The sequence below is a fragment of the Macaca thibetana genome, chromosome 18, assembly GCF_024542745.1.
Source record: "Macaca thibetana thibetana isolate TM-01 chromosome 18, ASM2454274v1, whole genome shotgun sequence".
In the NCBI taxonomy this organism is placed as follows: Eukaryota; Metazoa; Chordata; class Mammalia; order Primates; family Cercopithecidae; genus Macaca; species Macaca thibetana.
This window is the reverse complement of record NC_065595.1, coordinates 56272392-56290949: the sequence shown is the minus strand read 5'-3', so window position 1 is coordinate 56290949 and position 18558 is coordinate 56272392. Positions and strand designations below refer to the sequence as shown.

The window sequence follows — 18558 nt, the reverse complement described above, 5'->3', positions numbered from 1 at the left end:
CAAAATGTTTTGTGAAAAATCAGACCTTGGTGATGACCTTGAGCAGTAGGATATAAATAACTCCCACAAGCTTAACATTCCAATAATGGAACACCAGACATAAATGGGTTAAGAACGGAAAAAGGTAGATTTCTTCAAGACCCTATCAGAGGCCCCCCACCTCTGTAGTTGGTGTAAAGGTGTAGCAACAACACCTTTATCATGTGGAAAACAACTCTAAAACCTGGATACAAAAGAAAAGGCAACCACATGGAGGAACCTGGACCTGAACAAAAGCTGACAGACTCTGACAAGGAGTCACGCTCTCTGGAGGAAAGGGGCCAAGGAGCTGTGGAAGTAAGTTCCCATGCCTCAGGTTTTGCACCTGGGACTAAGCACAGTCCACATGGTGACAGGACAACAGCAAGGGCACATGTGGAAACCCCTGTCTCTGGACATTAGTAAAGCAAACCTGGGAATCCATAAGCACTAAAGAGAACAGGGGAATCCCCCAAGGGAAAGAGACAGAGAGGGGGTCCCCAGATTCTGTCTACTACTCACATCTCTAACTCATGAGCCACACACACATAGAAGCAGCTCATATAAACACAACTTATCTGAACTGAGTCCGGAGCCACTGCCCAAGTCACACAGTTCATGATCCAAACCAAGCCAAGAACAGGACTTGCTACAACGGACAATACTTAACAGAGATAAACAACAGAATCCGAAATCTCCAGAACTCAACATTCATAATATTAAGAGTACCATCCAAAATTACCTGACATTCAGGCTGGGTGTGGTGTCTCATGCCTATAATCCCAGCAATTTGCGAGGCCGAGGGAAGAGTATTGCTTGAGGTCAGGAGTTCGAGACCAGCCTAGCCAACATGGCAAAACCCCATCTCTACCAAAAAATACAAAAATTAGCCAGGTATGGTAGCGTTCACCTGTAATCCCAGCTACTCAGGAGGCTGAGGCAGAGAATCGCTTGAACCTGGGAGGTGGAGGTTGCAGTGAGCTGAGATTATGCCACTGCCCTCCAGCCTGGGTGAGAGAGTGAGACTCCATCTCAAAAAAACAAAAACAAGAACAAAACAAAACAAAACCCAGAATTATCTTACACGTGAAGAAGCATGAAAGTAGAAGACATTCACAAAAGAAAAATCCAATTAAAAGGCAAAAATTGCCAGAATGGGTAATAGAAACTAAAACATATGCTATCTCCAAAAGACAGAAAATAAATATAAAGATACATATAGGCTGAAAGTAAATTGATAGGAAAAAGACACCATGTGAACAGTAAACATAAGAAGGCCAAAGTAGTTACGTTCATATCGGACAAAATAAATTTTAAAACAAAATGTATTACAAGAGATAAAGAGGGCCACAAAACAATAAAAGGATCAATTAATCAAGAAGACAATAATCATAAGTATGTTATCAATAACAGAGAAGGAAATGCAACATTCCACAAGCATAGCTGGACACTTTCACATCCCTCTTTCAGCAATTGATACAATTACTAGTCAAAACCAAGACACAAAAGATCTGAATGCTATCAACCACCATGACTGAATTAATATTGATAGGACCCTACAACCAACAATAATAGCAAAATATACATTCTTTTCAAGTGCATGTACTAGGATATTTCATAATCAAATAAGTCTGGGTAAATCTGACAAATATTTTTGGACAATCCATCTCTCATTCCATTATACATGGAGATAAATAAAAGTTGACTATATTTTAAAATTTTGTTCAAAATGGAGATGCCATGACGTTACTTGTTCTCAAATAAAAATATATACAAGTGCTTTCTACAGCATTCCACGGAACCCCAAGATTTTATAATGCTGTATAAATGATTTGGGTCAATCACTTGAAGAACTGATTTCACAGAGGAGCAAATGATCCATGTTTCATCCTACCGTGCATACTGCTTGAGTCAGGTGTTTGCATCCCTGGCGGTAAATATTATGAACGGCATCGGGCCTTCAAAATAAAGATGAAATTATGAAGACAAAAGGAAAAGAGATAAGTGAAAAATATTCATATTTCAAAATTTATACAGTGAAATTTGTTAAGTGTAAAGATCATAATACTTACTGTTTCCTATACCACGAAAGGACTCCATGCTCTAACACTACCCAGAATAATCTCCAGCCAAAAAATCTTGAACTCTAAGGGAAAAATAACAAAGATTTCCCAAGCTGACACATCTAGATTCAAATAGTTGACTGATAAAAAGTAATTAAGTGATGATAGTCATATTTGAGTCTTTAGACAGTAGTACTGAACATTTAAAAAAAATGATCAAACATGAACTCAGGTACTAAGTGCAGTAATGAAAACATACCACTACAGGGTGACAGGAACAGCAGAAATGCCATACTGATAAGATCAATGATGATCACACTTTATGGTTCTGGCAAAACTGTTCAGGGATTATTTACAGAAAATATACCAGCTGTGGGCTTCAAAGACAATTTCCTCAAAGTCATGAATGAATGTCTAAAAAAGAAAATTATCCTAAATTTATCTTATATAAGCATACAGATACATAAATAGATAAAGGGATTGCGTGCAAATGCAAAAGAAATTATGTGCTCTTCCATGGTTAATTCTAGAAAACAGGATTCTCTAAAATGTAGCAAGTATCAGGACCAGAAGAATTTTATATATGTACCACGTGATAATTCAAATATCAATTTTCTTCTAAGTCTTCCATGGTTTGATGTTCATAACAAAAATAATACTGTAATTCTTTGATCTAGTAAGAAAAAAAAATTTATTTTCCCCCCATTCCTTTTCATAAGAACTTAGTCACCTAAAAGTGACTCATCAAAACCAAAAAAACACCTAAAAGTGACCATCAACACACAGAAAAGTAACTACTACAACCAGTGGAAGCCTCTTGAAATCCAATAGTATAAAAGTGGTTTGCCAGGTGCGGTGGCTCACACCTGTAATCCCAGCACTTTGGGAGGCCGAGGCGGGTGGATCACGAGGTCAGGAGTTCCAGACCTACCTGGCCAAGATGGTGAACGCTTGTCTCTACTAAAAATAAAAAAATTAGCCAGGCGCGGTAGTGGGCGCCTATAATCCCAGCTACTTGGGAGGCTGAGGCAGGAGAACCACTTGAATCCAGGAAGCGGAGGTTGCAGTGAGTACACCACTGCACTCTAGCCTGGGCGACAGAGCAAGACTCTGTTTCAAAAACTAAAACTAAAAATAAAAAATAAGTGGTTTACATTATAAGATCCAAGAGTGATTAAATCACATATACTTCAGAAATGATTTTTAAAAAGTTTTAAACAGAAATAGAGCACCTGAGAATTATTCTTTACAGTTATATAATTAAAAAACCACCCCAACCTACCTTCCAGAGAGGGCCCTCGTATCGTTTCAATGCTTTGTAGATGACCTGTCAAAAACATGTTTTCATGAAAAATACATCTACATATTTCACACATTCAAACTTTTTTTCTAAACATTATTAGATACATTTAATTCATTACTCTATACCTTATTAACAAGAATGTGTTTCATTTCAGCACCCTGGGCAAGGTCAAGAGGTTTCTGATCTGTGTAAAATACAAAGAAAAAAGCCATCAACAGCTTAAATGTACTATAACCATCAATGCTGTAACTGCAGCATCTAATATTCCTTCATTTTCTATTGCCTATATCTTTTTCTTTTCCCCAAAAATTACCTACCAGAGAGAGGTTGCTGACCTCCCTTTTGGTCGCTATTAAGCCAAGAAATCAGATGAACTTCGCAACAAATTATCATGAACTCACAAATTTGTGGCTTAAACAATACACATTTATTATCTTACAGTTTCAGAGATCAGAAGTCTGAAATCCATTTCGCCGGGCAGAAATCAACACGTGGACAGAGCTGCATTCCTTCTGGAGGCTCCAAGGGAAACATTTCCCTGCCTTTTCCACTTCTATCAGCCAACTACATGACTTGACATAGGGTCTCTTCCAGTTCCAAAGCACATTACTCCAACCTCTGCTTCCAGCATTCTGTTCTCTCTCTATACATAGACCTCCCTCCTGTCAGGAGCCTTGTAATTACATAGGTCTACCTGGATAATTCAGGATTTCCCCTCAGCTCAAGATACATAACTAATCACAAATTTGGGGTCTACTCTAGCCGACCCCAGCTACACTTCAGCCGCCATGCTGCATAACGGGTAGCAGAGATGGCTCACAAGCTGATGGTGTGATGGTCCACAATTTAGGACAAAAGAAAAAGGTGACAATGGAGAATAAAGCCAGCAAGCTATCAATGTTAATTTTTCCAATCTTACACATGCACATTCCACGTTTTGCCAAATAACAACAAAAACGGAATTTGTCTTATCAAAGTTATTTATTGAATACTGAAGTGAGCAGGACATTAAATGCAGGACAAAAGGTAAAAAAAAAAAAAAGAAAAAGAAAAAGAAAAAAACCCACAAATAAATCAAACCATCTCCTAGCCTGAAATAGCTTATTATCAGAGAAACGAAAGCTACCTATGAAAATTAGAACAGTCCTTTCAAAACAACATATCAATGAGAACTCTGGAACTGTTTATGCAGTAAGGTGATATATTCGATCAGAGAACTTTTCAGGCCAGGCGCAGTGGCTCACACCTGTAATCCCAGCACTCTGAGAGTCTAAGGTGGAAGTATGGCTTGAGGCCAGAAGCTTAAGACCAGCCTGGGTAACATAGTGAGACCTTATCTCTACAAAAAAAGAAAAAAATTTAATTAGCCAGGCATGGTGGCATGTGCCTACAGTCCCAGCTACCACTGCACTCCAGACTGGGTGACAGAATGAGACTCTGTCTCTAAAAACAAAAAGGGGGGTGGGGGTGGTTTAAAATAATACTATTTTTATAAATATCAAACACCTGGTATGTGTTGGCAGGTTTTTTTTGTATGAATATCTTCCAATGAGGGTCTGTTATGTACCGATTACTATTTTAGGCACTGAGGATTCAGCAGTGAACATAAGAGAAAAAATACTGGGGGGATAGGAAAGCATAGAAAGCCAGGAAAGACAGATGATAAATTAATTTAAAAAGATATAGCAGACAATGAACCACGGTACGCCCAGACTTTTTAAATAAATGATTTGACAGAGTGACTGGGATACCACTTTAGATTGGAAAACGAGGGGTTGATCAGGGAAGGCCTCTTTGAGGAAGGGATGTCTATGTTGAAAAGAAGGATCCAGCCTTGTGAAAATACAGGGAAGGACATTCTACCAGAGGGAACGGCTGATGCAAAGGCTTTGAGGTAGGAACAATTCAGTAGGCAAGAGAAAGTCAAAGAGGCACACAGAAGCCACATCACACAAGGGGTTTGTAGGCCAGACTTTTGTAAGCCAGCATAAGGAGTTTGAGTTTTATTCTAAATAGGATGAAGAGCCACTGAAGGGTTTTAAGTAAGAGTAACATGATCTGACTCATGTTTAAAACTCTGTTAAAGTGTTAAAAAATTATAATATTGGCTGGGTGCAGTGGCTTATGCCTGTAATCTTAGCACTTTGGGAGGCCAAGGTGGGTGGATCACCTTAGGTCAGGAGCTCAAGACCAGCCTGGCCAACATGATGAAACCCTATCTCTACTAAAAATACAAAAATTAGCCAGGCGTGGTGGCAGGTGCCTGTAATCCCAGCTACTCTGGAGACTGAGGCAGGAGAATCACTTGAAACTGAGAGGTGGACTTGCAGTGAGCCAAGATCGTGCCATTGCACTCTGGCCTGGGGGACAAGAGTGAGACTTTGTCTCAAAAAAAAATAAAAATAAAAAAAATAATAATAATACTAAAAATAACTGGGAAAATATGAATTTTGGCTGTTTCATGATTTTGATAAATTACTAGAATATTATTAATAAGATGATGCTATTGTGCTGTTTTTTAATATCCCTATTGAGATAGAAATTAACATACCATACAATTTATTCCTTTAAACTGCACAAATTCAATGGTTTTTATAGGTGCACAGAGTTTTGCAACTATCACATGCTTGTGGTTTTTCTTAAAGGGTGCCCTTATTTTTTATTAATATACTGAACTACAGATGTTCCCCAACTTACAACAGTTTGACTTAATGGTTTTTCAACTATCACAGCTCACCACAGCCTCGACCTCTTGGGCTCAAGTGATCCTCTCACCTCAGCCTCCCTGGTAGCTGGAACTACAGGCACATGTCATCACACCTGGCTAATTTTTGTATTTTTTTGTAGGAATGGGGTTTCACCAGGTTGGTCTCAAATTCCTAGGCTCAAGCGATCCACCAGCCTCAGCCTCCCAGAGTGCTGGGATTACAGGTGGGAGTTATTGCACCTGGCCTCACGTGTATTTTCAACTTACAATGGGTCTATGGGGACGTGGCCCCACAGTTAGTTGAGGAGCACTGGGTATGTACAAATAAAATGGCATGGCAGGCCTTCTCTTTCCAGTTCTTCCCAGAATTGGGAAAAGCTGGGTTGACAGGGTAAAAAAAAGAAAAACAAATACATTTTTAAAAAACAAAAAGAAAGAGATGGCATGATGTCTAGAATTGCTTCACAATAATTCAGGGAGTGGGAAGAGGTATGGAGTGGCCATTATTGCTAAGTTCTGGAGGAGGGTAATGGGTTCATCAATTAATTATGCTATTTGATTTCTTAAGCTTTGACAATTTCCATGTTTTTTTTTAAAAGGTCACTCTGGCTGCTGTGTGCAATATGGCTTGTAAACATGGGCAAAAGAAATGCAGAGAGGCTAATTACAAAGAGATGGCAATAGTGCGGGTAAAGGATACTGGTGGTTTGGATGAGAAGGTCAGTAGTAAAATGGAGATCATTTTAATATAGAGAGAAGTATGTGGCTTTTCTTTTTTTTTTTTTTTTTTTTTTTTTTTGAGACGGAGTCTCACTCTGTTGCCCAGGCTGGAGTGAGTGGCACCATCTCGGCTCACTGCAAGCTGCGCCTCCCGGGTTCACGCCATTCTCCTGCCTCAGCTTCCCGAGTAGCTGGGACTACAGGCGCCCGTCACCGCGCCCGGCTATTTTTTTTTTTTTTTAGTAGAGACGGGGTTTCACTGTGTTAGCCAGGATGGTCTCCATCTCCTGACCTCGTGATTCACCCGCCTCGGCCTCCCAAAGTGCTGGAATTACAGGCGTGAGCCACCACGCCCGGCCTTGTATGTGGCTTTAAGATTTATTTTGGAGGAAGATTTATAGAGCTGCTGATGGGGAACCCAGGGCTGGTGATACATTACTTCTTCAGTGGGGAAAAAACTTTTTAAAACATTAACCAAAAAAATTAATACTCAGTTTAGTTTTTCTGCCTAGCACATAGGAAAATGTCTTATGAAGGACTTGCCAATTCTGTGTTATTTTCATTATACGTACAGGGCACTTTGGAGAAATTATTTCTTTAGGCAGAGAGATAGACAACACTATGATTTCTTTCATAGAATTCTGCCCTAATACCAAAAATAAATTCTGAGCTCCTGCCAACTACATGAAATTCCAGGCTAGAGACCTCATTTCTGGATTTGATGCCTAAAATGCCTGGCACACAGTAAGAATTCAATAAAATGCTTTTGAACGAAACGAAGTAGCCTCCTAGATGGAATCTAGATGGGTTCCATTACCAGTTAAAAAATACACTACCTCTCTTACCAACCACAACAAAATACAGTGAAAACCAGGAATGATGTAATATTTAAAAGTTTTCATGACAAAGATTTGTCCCTTAATGAGAAAACTCCATGAAGATGCCAATTCTCCTTAAATTAATTTACACAGGATGTAATTTCCATTAAATCCCAATGAAGAGCCTAAGAAAATTATTTTAAATGCCATCTGGGAGAATAAACAGATAAGGATGTCAAAGAAAATCCTTAAAAATGGTAAGGGGAAATCTCACACATTAAAACATTATAATCATTAAAAGTGCAATACTATCTAAAAAACTTTTTTTTTTTTTTAATGCACTACTGTCAAAAGAAGAGACAGATGAGTGAATGAAAAACAATAAAAAATACACAGAGGCCAGGCACCGTGGCTCATGCCTGTAATCTCAGCACTTTGGGAGGCTGAGGTAGGTAGATCGCTTGATGCCAGGAGTTCGAGACCCGCCCAGCAAACATAACGAAACCCCATTTCTACTAAAATTACAAAAATTAGCCAGGTGCAGTGGCGCATGCCTGTAGTCCCAGCTACTCAGGAGGCTGAGGTGGGAGCATTGCTTGAACCTCGGAGGCAGAGGTTGCAGTGAGCCAAGATCACCGACAGAGCAAGTCTGTCTATTTAAAAAAAAAAAAAATAGGCCGCGCGCAGTAGCTCATGCCTGTAATCCTAGCACTTTGGGAGGCCAGGGCGGGCGGATCACGAGGTCAAGAGATCGAGACACCATCCTGGCCAACATGGTGAAACCCCATCTCTACTAAAAATATAAAAATTAGCTGGGCGTGGTGGTGCGCACCTGTAATCCCAGCCATTCGGGAGGCTGAGGCAGGAGAATTGCTTGAAGCCAGGAGGTGGACGCTGCAGTGAGCCAAGATCACACCACTGCACTCCAACCTGGGCAACAGAGCAAGACTCTGTCTCAAAAAAAAAAAAAAAAAAAAAGAAAAGAAAGAAAGAAAAGGAATTCTTAGAATGTATGAGAAAGGCATGACAAAATAATGGAAAAGGAAAGATTACTTGATAAAGGGTATAAAGGTAAGGGATTGACAAGTTGAGACTCCCACATCCTAACACACACTCTCACATTCACTTTCCTGCTCAAAGCCCTCCAACCACACTCACACACCACAAAGCTCCTGCTCACAGCCAACCAGGCCCTGCAGGCCTGGGCCTCTGGCAGCTCTGATGCTATCCACTCTTCTCCAGCTCACCCTGCCCTGGGCACACTGGCAGCTTTCCTTTGCCTCAGTGTGCCATGTGTTCTTCTACTCCAGAGCTTTTACACCGGCTTTCTGTTTTCCTTGAATGCTCTTCTGCCAGAAATCCTCAGGGCTCACTCCTGCACTCAGCTCAGCTGTTTGCTCAAAGTTGCTTAGAGAGCGCTTCCTTTATATCCCTTCTAAGACACCCCCCACCCTACCATCACTCTCTAGCCCCCTCATCCTATTTTATTTTCCTGCACCTCACGGCCTGACAGCACATATGCATTTATTTGTTGTCTATCTCCTCCCACCAGAATACGAGCTCAGGAACATGGAGACTGTTGGGCTCTGTTCACTGTTGGGCCTCCAGCACCGAGGACGGTTCTTGGCACACAGTGGAGGCGCAGCATTGCTGAATGAATGAATGTGATTAAACTGGGAGGAAAGAGAATTAAACATTTACCAAATCTCTACCTAAGCTCAGAAGTCTTAGAAGAAATCAAAGAGATGGATTAACCAATTTGATTAAAAATTTTAAATATCCTTGCTTTTATTTTTTAATTTTATTTTTTTTTCAGAGATGGGTCTCACTGTGTTGCCCAGCCCACAAACTCCTGGGCTGAAGTAATCCTCCTGCCTTGGCCTCCCAAAGTGCTGGGATTACAGGCGTGAGCCACCATAGCCAGCCCCTTGTTTTTTAAAAAAGAAAAGAAAAAAACAGACTAAGACATTTTCACTGTAAAAAAAAAAATACAGAATTGTTCTTATCACTAGACTTTTGAGTGAAAAAATTATGTTATATCCTCATGAAGTACTGGGAACAATGTGGAAAAGCTGTTGATGCTTCATAAAAGGGGAACTTTAATAGGCCAAATCTATTTACAACCTGTCAATTAAAATGAAGAGACACTTTGTGAGGTGTTTGCCAGTCCTCATCCATTCACCCCTCTCTGTCCCTATCCACATTCCCAGGAGGAGGCCCTGGCAGCCATCTCTGTACCACATGTCCTGCCCCTAAAGTCCCAAGTGGCCACACTAGGCACAGACGCCTGACACAAGCAGGTACTAACACATTATCTCCCACTGAAATGTAACACTGAGGTTGAGAGATTGTGATCTCCTAAGTGGAGTCACAGGGCAGCCATCTTCCATTATGTATACTGGAAAATAAAACAGTTGGTCTGCTAGAAGACATGGTCAGACCACGTGGTGAGAGACAGACACACACAAGGCAGCCATCTTGGTTCCTAACAGATTTCTGGTTCCCAGTTCCATGCCATCTGATGCCTAATGCCATTTCCCGCTTTGGAATATCATGAAATGCCTGTGTATTCGTCTATGAGTAATATATAACTTTTATTTTGCTTATATTCTTAAGGTAGTATCTATTATTTAAAACTTTAAAAGAAATATGTTACTACGGAACATTAACAACTAAAACTAAAACATTAACAACTAAAAACTAAATCTTTGGATGTTTGGGTTAGAGGCGATTATATACTTTTCCACTGTTTTTGTTTTCCTCGTTGCAACTATAACAAGCATTAGTTCTACAATTTTTAAAAAATATTCTAAAATAGACCTGAAAATAGATTAGAAGGTTGCCAAAGTAACTGTGACTATGCTTTGGTAATTTGTGTTTTGTTTTTTTTTTTCTATTTTTGAAGATTTCTATAATGCAAATGTTGCTCTTATGGTTTTTTTTTTTTTGAGACAGAGTCTTGCTCTGTCACCCACGCTGGAATGCAGTGGCACAATCTTGGCTCACTTCAACCTCCACTTCCCAGGTTCAAGCAATTCTCCTGCCACAAACTCCTAAGTAACTAGGATTACAGGCGTGCTCCACCATGCCCGGCTAATTTTGTATTTTTAGTAAAGACAAGGTTTTACCATGTTAGCCTCGAACTCCTGACCTCAAGTGATCTACCCCCTGCCATGGCCTGCCAAAGTGCTGGGATTACAGGAGTGAGCCACCACACCCAGCCTTTGATTGATTGATTTTTTTATTTTTTTTTAAGAGGGAGTCTCACTCTGTCACTCAGACTGGAGTGCAGTGGCACAATCTCGGCTTACTGCAACCTCCGTCTCCTGGGTTCAAGTGATTCTTCTGCCTCAGCCTCCCAAGTAGCTGGAAGTATAGGCACCTGCCACCACACCCGGCTAATTTTTATATTTTAGTAGAGACAGGGTTTCATCATGTTGGTCAGGCTGGTCTCGAACTCCTGACCTCAAATGATCCACCCACCTCAGCCTCCCAAAGTACTGGGATTACAGGCTTCAGCTACTATGCCTGGCCTGATTTTTAAAAATTATTCTCTTTCAGAAGATGCCATTCTGACTTCTATCAAAAAAAATTTAATAGCTTTAACAGGAATGTTCAACTTTGGTTACTAATATAAACTATAGAGTAAATATACCTTTGAATACCAATAGTAACTTTTCAATATTTACAAGGGAAGTTTTTTTTCCATTTAGACTGGTATTTGTATGGAACTATATTAATTCTTATTTCATTTGGACTCTTCTGAATCTACATTTTTGAAGGAAAAATCATTATAAAATGCCACACAGAAAAACTGCTCAAGTCTTTGGCAAACTGGTAAAGACACTAGAAATCTAGAAATCACACTTTTTTGTTGTTGTTGTTGAGATGGAGTCTCACTCTGTCGCCCAGACTGGAGTGCAGTGACGCCTCACTGCAACCTTCACCTACTGGGTTTAAGCAATTCTTCTGCCTCAGCCTCCTGAGTAGCTGGGACTACCAGGCATGTGCCACCACGCCCGGCTAATTTTTTGTTTTTTTTTGTTTTTTTTTTTTTTTTTAGCAGAGACAGGGTTTCACCGTGTTAGCCAGGATGGTCTCGATCTCCTGACCTCGTGATCCGCCCACCTCAGCCTCCCAAAGTGCTGGGATTACAGGTGTGAGCCACTGCACCTGGCCAAAATCTCACTTTGACGTCAATTTTTGCTTTTGTAACTCCTAGTTTATCCTTTTCCATTGACTGCCTTCACACCTCTGTCAAAAATTAAATTACCGTACTTACATGGGTTGATTTCTGAATTCTCTCCAGCTCCACAAACCTGTATCGGTCTTAGGGATACAGAGAAAGGCTCTCTCGGGAAGCAGAGTTTGAGCTAGCTCTTAAAGCAAGACTAGGGTTGATCAGATGGACAAGAAAGACAAGAGCACTTCTGGCAGAGAGAATAGTATGTGCAAGGTGAGGACAACGCAGTGAACCAGAGAGCCTCTGGGACAGCTTGTCATGTGTAGAGCTACACTGTCCAATATGGTGGACAGTAATCACATGCGGCTACCCAGTGCTTGAAATGTGGCTAGTCCACACTGAGATGTGCTGTAAGCGCAGAGATACACACAGGATTTCAAAGACTTAGTATCAAAAAAGGAATGTAAGGTCTCACTGATAATTATTGTTTACCGATTATATGTTGAAATGGCATTGTGGATATGTTACTTTAAATAAAACACATAATTACAATTAATTTCACCTCTTTTTTCACTTTTAACACGGCTACTAGAAACCTAAAATTACATATGTGACTCCCGTCATATTTCTATTAGACAGTGAGAGTCTACAGCATAACAGCCAGTCAAGCAGGGGATCTCTAGCCAATTTTCTTTCTCCTTTCCACTTCTACTGATGTCAGTAAAGCTCAGGTCCTAGCTAGACATAGTGGCATGCATCTGTGGTCCCAGCTACTTAGGAGGCTGAGGCAAAAGGGTCACTTGAGCTCAGAGTTTGAGGCTGCAGTGAGCGAAGATCGCACCGCTGCACTCCAGCCTGAGCAAAAGGGTGAGACCCCATCTCTAAGGAGAAAAGTTTTAAAAGAGATTGGGTGCAGTGGCTCCCACCTGTAATCCTAGCACTTTGGGAAGCTGAAGTGGGCGGGTCACCTGAGGTCAGGAACTCGAGACCAGCCTGGCCAACATGGCAAAACCTCATCTCTACTAAAAATACAAAAATTAGCCAGGTGTGGTGGCGCATGCCTGTAATCCCAGATTCTCAGGAAGCTGAGGCAGGAGAATCACTTGAACCCAGGAGGCGGAAGTTGCAGTGAGTCGAGATCGTGCCACTGCACTCCAACCTGGGTGACAGAGTGAAACTCTGTTCAAAAAAAAAAAAAAGAAGAACAGTATGCCCTGCTAGCCTTATGTAATACAAATCAAGTCACTGAGTTGTCCATGGATATAACATATCAGTTAATTTTAATTACATATAAAATATATATGAACTGAATATATAAAATTAAACATAGGTACACTGGCCTGCCTTGCGATGAAGGCTAACGATTTATGACTATAGCATAGAGTTCATATTCGCCTTTGCTTCCACAAATATCTTTGTATAAAAAAGTCTCTAAACTTCAAAACTCAAATTCACCAAGGAAAGCATCTTCTAAATCTTATTGTGGTAAGCTCACTTTTTAGACTGTTATTCTACATAAGGCACTCGACTTGACAGCTCCTATAATAACATTATACATTTTAAGTTGAATGTGTTTTTTTATCTTAAACTGTTGTGATGGCAAAACTATTTTCCTCAAAGCTGATTGGTTATGCGGGTCTATGACAGTACTTAAATGTAACCTGGCTATGCCAAGTTTAAGACACCTTTTTGTCCTGAGGCTTTTTGGTACCGACCATGATATCTGCTTGAAGAATTTTGTTTTATTATTAATAAATAAATGTGTCTTACTCCTTGAAAAAAAAAAGTTCAGGTCCTAATCACCTCTCACCCATGACCATTTCAATGGCCCTACTGTACAAGTGTAACCTGCATTTTGGGATGACCTCTGACTGCTCCCCTGGATGCAGCAAACTGGGGATTTCACCTATACCTGACTTGCATTTTTCACCTTAACCTTTTCTGATAATCTTCCCTCAGCTCAGAATACCCTTTCCCAAACTCCCGCTTATCAAAATCTTACTAGATTATAATGGTATTGTTATTAACTACCATTATTATCAAGACAAAAAGGCTCAAAATAAAAAGACAATAATGGTAATGAAGGTAAAAAGTAAAGTATTTAAAGGTAAACACTTTTTTTTTTTTTTTTTTGAGACAGAGTTTCGCTCTTGTTGCCCAGGCTGGAGTGCAAAGGCACGATCTCAGCTCACTGCAACATCTGCCTCCCGGGTTCAAGCAATTATCCTGCCTCAGCCTCCTGAGTAGCTGGAACAACAGGCACATGCCACCACGTGTCACCACTTGAACTTCTGACCTCAGGTGATCCACCCGCCTTGGCCTCCCAAAGTGCTGGGATTACAACCGTGAGCCATGGCACCCAGCTCCTAGAAATGAAAACATTTTTTCAATCCTACTAGGACTTCAGGATCTGTATCAAGTAACTATTCCTTTATGAAACTATTTCTTTTTTTTGTTTTTGTTTTTTGAGACAGAGTCTCGCTCTGTTGCCAGGCTGGAATGCAATGGTGCGATCTCGCCTCACTGCAACCTCCGCCTCCTGGGTTCAAGCAATTCTCCTACCTCAGCCTCCCCAGTAGCTGGGACTACAGGCACGCACCACCACGCCTGGCTAATTTTTGTATTTTTAGTAGAGACGGGGTTTCACCATGTTGACCAGGATAGTCTTGATCTCTTGACCTCGTGATCCACCAGCCTCGGCCTCCCAAAGTGCTGGGATTACAGACTTGAGCCACCGCATCCGACCTGTGAAACTATTTCTAATGACTCCAAACCTTCAACAAACATGCAGCCCTTCCCAGGTGTTACGTGTTATGCATTACTCCAGGTGCTGGGTGAACCAGACAATGAAGTATGAGGCCTGCCCTTAGGAGTTCAGTGTCACGGGAGACAGCAACATAAGCCAACAAACACCATGGAGTGTGATTTAGGCTCTGATGGAGGTGAACACAGGGTCCTGTGGGACCCCTGACAAGGCCTAACCCAGGCTGGTAGCAAGCAGCAGGATGCATCCTAAAAAGTGATGTGAAAAGGCCCTGATGGCATGTTCCTCTTTTAAGTATCCAAGACACCTTTTACAGCTTCTTTTCTGGCTTCTGATTCTGTCTTTCAAATTGTCACACATGTACGGTCAATCCTCATTATTTATGTATTCCATATTTGCATACTTGCCTATTGCTAAAATTCACTTGTAACTCCAAGGTCAATATTCACCGTAGTTTCTCAGTCACTCACAAAGATGCCCAGAGTGGTGAAAATGTGGGTTGCCCAGTGCTCATTTTCCCAGCTAAGGTAGAAGAAGGTGATGCCTGGCCTTCTTGTTTCATTCTAGAAGCTCTCCTACTATAAACAAATGTCCTCGTCATGGTCTATTTAGGGTCACACTTTCCACCCTTTGTGCTTTTGTTGGTGACTTTGCTGTTTAAAATGGCCAGGCATGGTGCCAAGTAGCCAGGCACAGTAGCTCACACCTGTAATCCCAGCACTTTGGGAGGCTGAGGCGGGCAGATCATTTGAGGTCAGGAGTTGGAGACCAGCGTGGCCAACATGGTGAAACCCCATCTCTACTAAAAATACAAAAAAATCAGCCGGGTGTACTACAGGTACATACCTGTAGTCCCAGCTACTCGGGTGGCTGAGGCAGGAGAATCACTTGAACCCAGAAGGAGGAGGTTGCAGTGAGCTGAGATGGTGCCACTGCACTCCAGCCTGGGTGACAGAGAGAAACTCTGTCTCAAAAAAAAAAAAAAAAAAAAGGCCCCAAGCATTGTGCTGAAGTGCAGTCTAATGTACCTCAGTGGAAAAGGCTGTGATGTGCCTTATGAGGAAAACTTTACTCAAGTGTGAGCTATGATGCTGTTGGCTGTGAGTTCAATGTGAATGAGTCAACAATATGTATTAAATAGAAACAGCAAAACAAACAAACAAACAAACAAAAAACATAAGGTTTCATAATGATCAATTCATGAAAATGTTGAGACCTGAGGCTTGCAGGAACCTAATCCTGTATTTTCCTCTAGGAACAATAGTTCGGTGTTCCCTAATTCAGTGCTGGTGGCAACTTTATAGAATACAGATACTGCAAATAACAAACCATACAGTTTAACAAAGGCCGGATACTGAAACAAAACAATGTTATATAGCATTGACTTCATTTTATAGTTTCAAAATGGCCAACAGTGGTTTTCACCAACATGCTTACCATTTTTGTTCTTCAGATTAGGGTCTGCTCCACTTCTTAGAAGCTTTAAGGCACATTGTTTATGGGCCCGGTAAGCTGCACAATGCAAGGGTGTATTTCCTAACTGATCCGAACAGTTAACATCAGGAGGATTGGGCCTGTTGAGCTAACAATTAAAAAAATGCAATGCAGAATTATATATCAAAGATAGACTTTCTCTCATAATTCACAGGAAGGTGTAGCAGCAGAGCCTGAAGAATAGCCAAGCTCCTTGGCATCTAGGCTGTTAGTGGTTTCTTGCTCACTAAACCAGCCAACCCTGCCACTCCTATGCTTATTCTGAGATGCCCTGAGATAGTTCTCAGGTCTGTGTCCAGGTCTCACACCCCTCTGACAACAGACACTCTGCACTGTGCCAGCGCCATCTCGCACACCTCAGACACTAAGATTTCACAATGATTTACTTGCCCCTACCAGCCTTGCAATTCACACTTGTGACAGCAGACTCAGTCAGCCAGTCTTTCAGAGGAGTGAAAACCATAAATGTTAAATGTGTAAATGTCAAGGTTCTACTGAATTTGTTGTTCCCAACTTACTGCTTTAGAAGCTTCTTTATATAGCCTCCATTTCACAAAATTTAAAAACTGCTTTAGGCGCTATACTTAGAAACCAATGAGGCCTTTTCAAATGAGCTGAAATAACTTTAAAGCAAATGGCAGTGCTTCAGTCATGAATTCAGAACAAATTTAGAGTTTCATGTTTAATGAGACTGTGAAGGAATGGAAACTCAAAAGTAGGTCTTCTAAGGCAGGGGGGAACAGGCAAACGTTTCAGTCTAATGTGGTATAAGTATTCCAAAATATTGTCCCTTCTTTGCATAGTACCTTCCAGAAGTGTAGCATTCCTCCCAGAAACTACTGCTGATCAAAACTAGAAAGACTTTTCCTTTATAGGGTCCTATTTATTATGTTTCAATTGGCTTAATCACAAAATGTATATATTTTATATATACATATATAAGTTGTCCTTACGTTAACTATTTACCACGAAAAATCAGATTCTTATCCATCAGGTTTTCAGGGGGATTGGGATGGGCATAAATCAGAAATCTAGAAAAATATCACCATTTAAAATGTGTCCTGCTTCAATTATCACCATGCTGAGTGTTTTTAGATATTTAAGAACTTTGGTTCTATTATTATGATCTCTGGAGTTCTTGGTTCCACAATTCAACTAAATTATGCGCTTAACATTAAGTAAAAATTTTCCTGAAGTATAAAGAAAGACTGCTTTTTGTCTTTTGGGGTTTTTTTGTTTGTTTTACCAGAGCTGTGAGTTCTGTTGTTTTGCCTTCTCTTGCTGCTGCTAAAAGTAATTCTTCAAGCTTTCTTTGTTGAGTCCTTTCTACAGCTGCAAAAGAAAAGTACTTATTATCCACTGCTAGTCAGGATCAAATTACAAATTCATTATAAAGAATAAAGTGATCATGATGAGAAAAAACAAAATGTTTTGGATTGTGATTCAAATGCAGTTAAAATGTATTGTTACTACCTTACAAGTTGGATTACAGAGTTCTATTTATTTCAGGTTTGGATGAATTTGGGTTTTTAATTCAGAAGTCTTTACGTATTTTACTCACTAACAATCACCATCAAAACTAATTATGGATTACTTTTATGTACTGAAATACTATTACATATTTGCCTTGGAAAGGTAGATAAGTGGGGTTCATACCTTCCAGAACCTTAGAATGTGAAAAATAACAAGAAATAGCACTGATAGACGTACACATCATATAAATATATGCAGACATATCAATTTATTTATAAATTGCCACATAAAAATATAAAATTTATATATGTATATATATATGTTGAGAAAGTCGTCTGTCCATAACTTTACTTTAGCCAGGATGACCTGAAAAACCTTTTATAATTCCTCCTTTGCAGCCTCTGCACAGGACACTGTAGATGTATATTTAGTGGGATCACCAAGCCTGTCACCTGTCACCCAGGCTGGAGTGCAGTGGCACAATCATAGCTCATTGCAGCTTCAAACTCCTGGGCTCACACGATTCTCCTGCCTCAGCCTCCCAAGTAGCTGGGACCACAGGTGTGCACCACCACACCTGGCGAATGTTTTTATTTTTTGTAGAGACGGGGGTCTTACTATGTTGCCCAGACTGGTCTCAAACTCCTGGCCTCAAGCAATTTTCCTGCATCGACTTTTCAAAGCACTGAGATTATAGGCATGAGCCACCTTGCCTATTTTTATATCTTTAACAACTACTTTAGCACTTACTCCATGCCAAGGGCTATTCAAAGCTCCTTAAAAATACTAACTCATAAAATCCTCATTAACTACTCTGAGGTAGGTGTTCTTATTATATTGATTTTTACGGACAAAGGAACTGAGGCACCAAGAGGTTATGGAATTTAACCAAGGTTGTACAACCAGAAGTGGAGGAGCTGGGATTTGAACTCAAGCAGGCTAGTTCCAGAGTCCGTGCTCTTATCACCACACTTTCTCTGAAGTCATACTTACAGCACAAGAGCAACTGGTAATC

At 40.5% G+C, this 18558-nt stretch overlaps 1 protein-coding gene across 3 annotated transcripts in view; it reads right to left on the bottom strand.

The window, feature by feature from the left end:
- OSBPL1A (oxysterol binding protein like 1A) overlaps positions 1–18558 on the bottom strand; it is a 225327-nt gene that overhangs the window by 149156 nt on the left and 57613 nt on the right. For 2 of the 3 annotated variants that reach the window (XM_050767790.1, XM_050767792.1), the window contains exons 6-11: positions 17317–17402; positions 16014–16158; positions 3510–3568; positions 3364–3408; positions 2091–2164; positions 1913–1976 (exon numbers count right to left, since the gene is read on the bottom strand). In XM_050767790.1, coding sequence (XP_050623747.1) covers positions 1913–1976; positions 2091–2164; positions 3364–3408; positions 3510–3568; positions 16014–16158; positions 17317–17402 — 473 coding nt within the window. The remainder of the gene's footprint in view (positions 1–1912; positions 1977–2090; positions 2165–3363; positions 3409–3509; positions 3569–16013; positions 16159–17316; positions 17403–18558) is intronic. The other variant, XM_050767793.1, reaches the window with a different exon arrangement.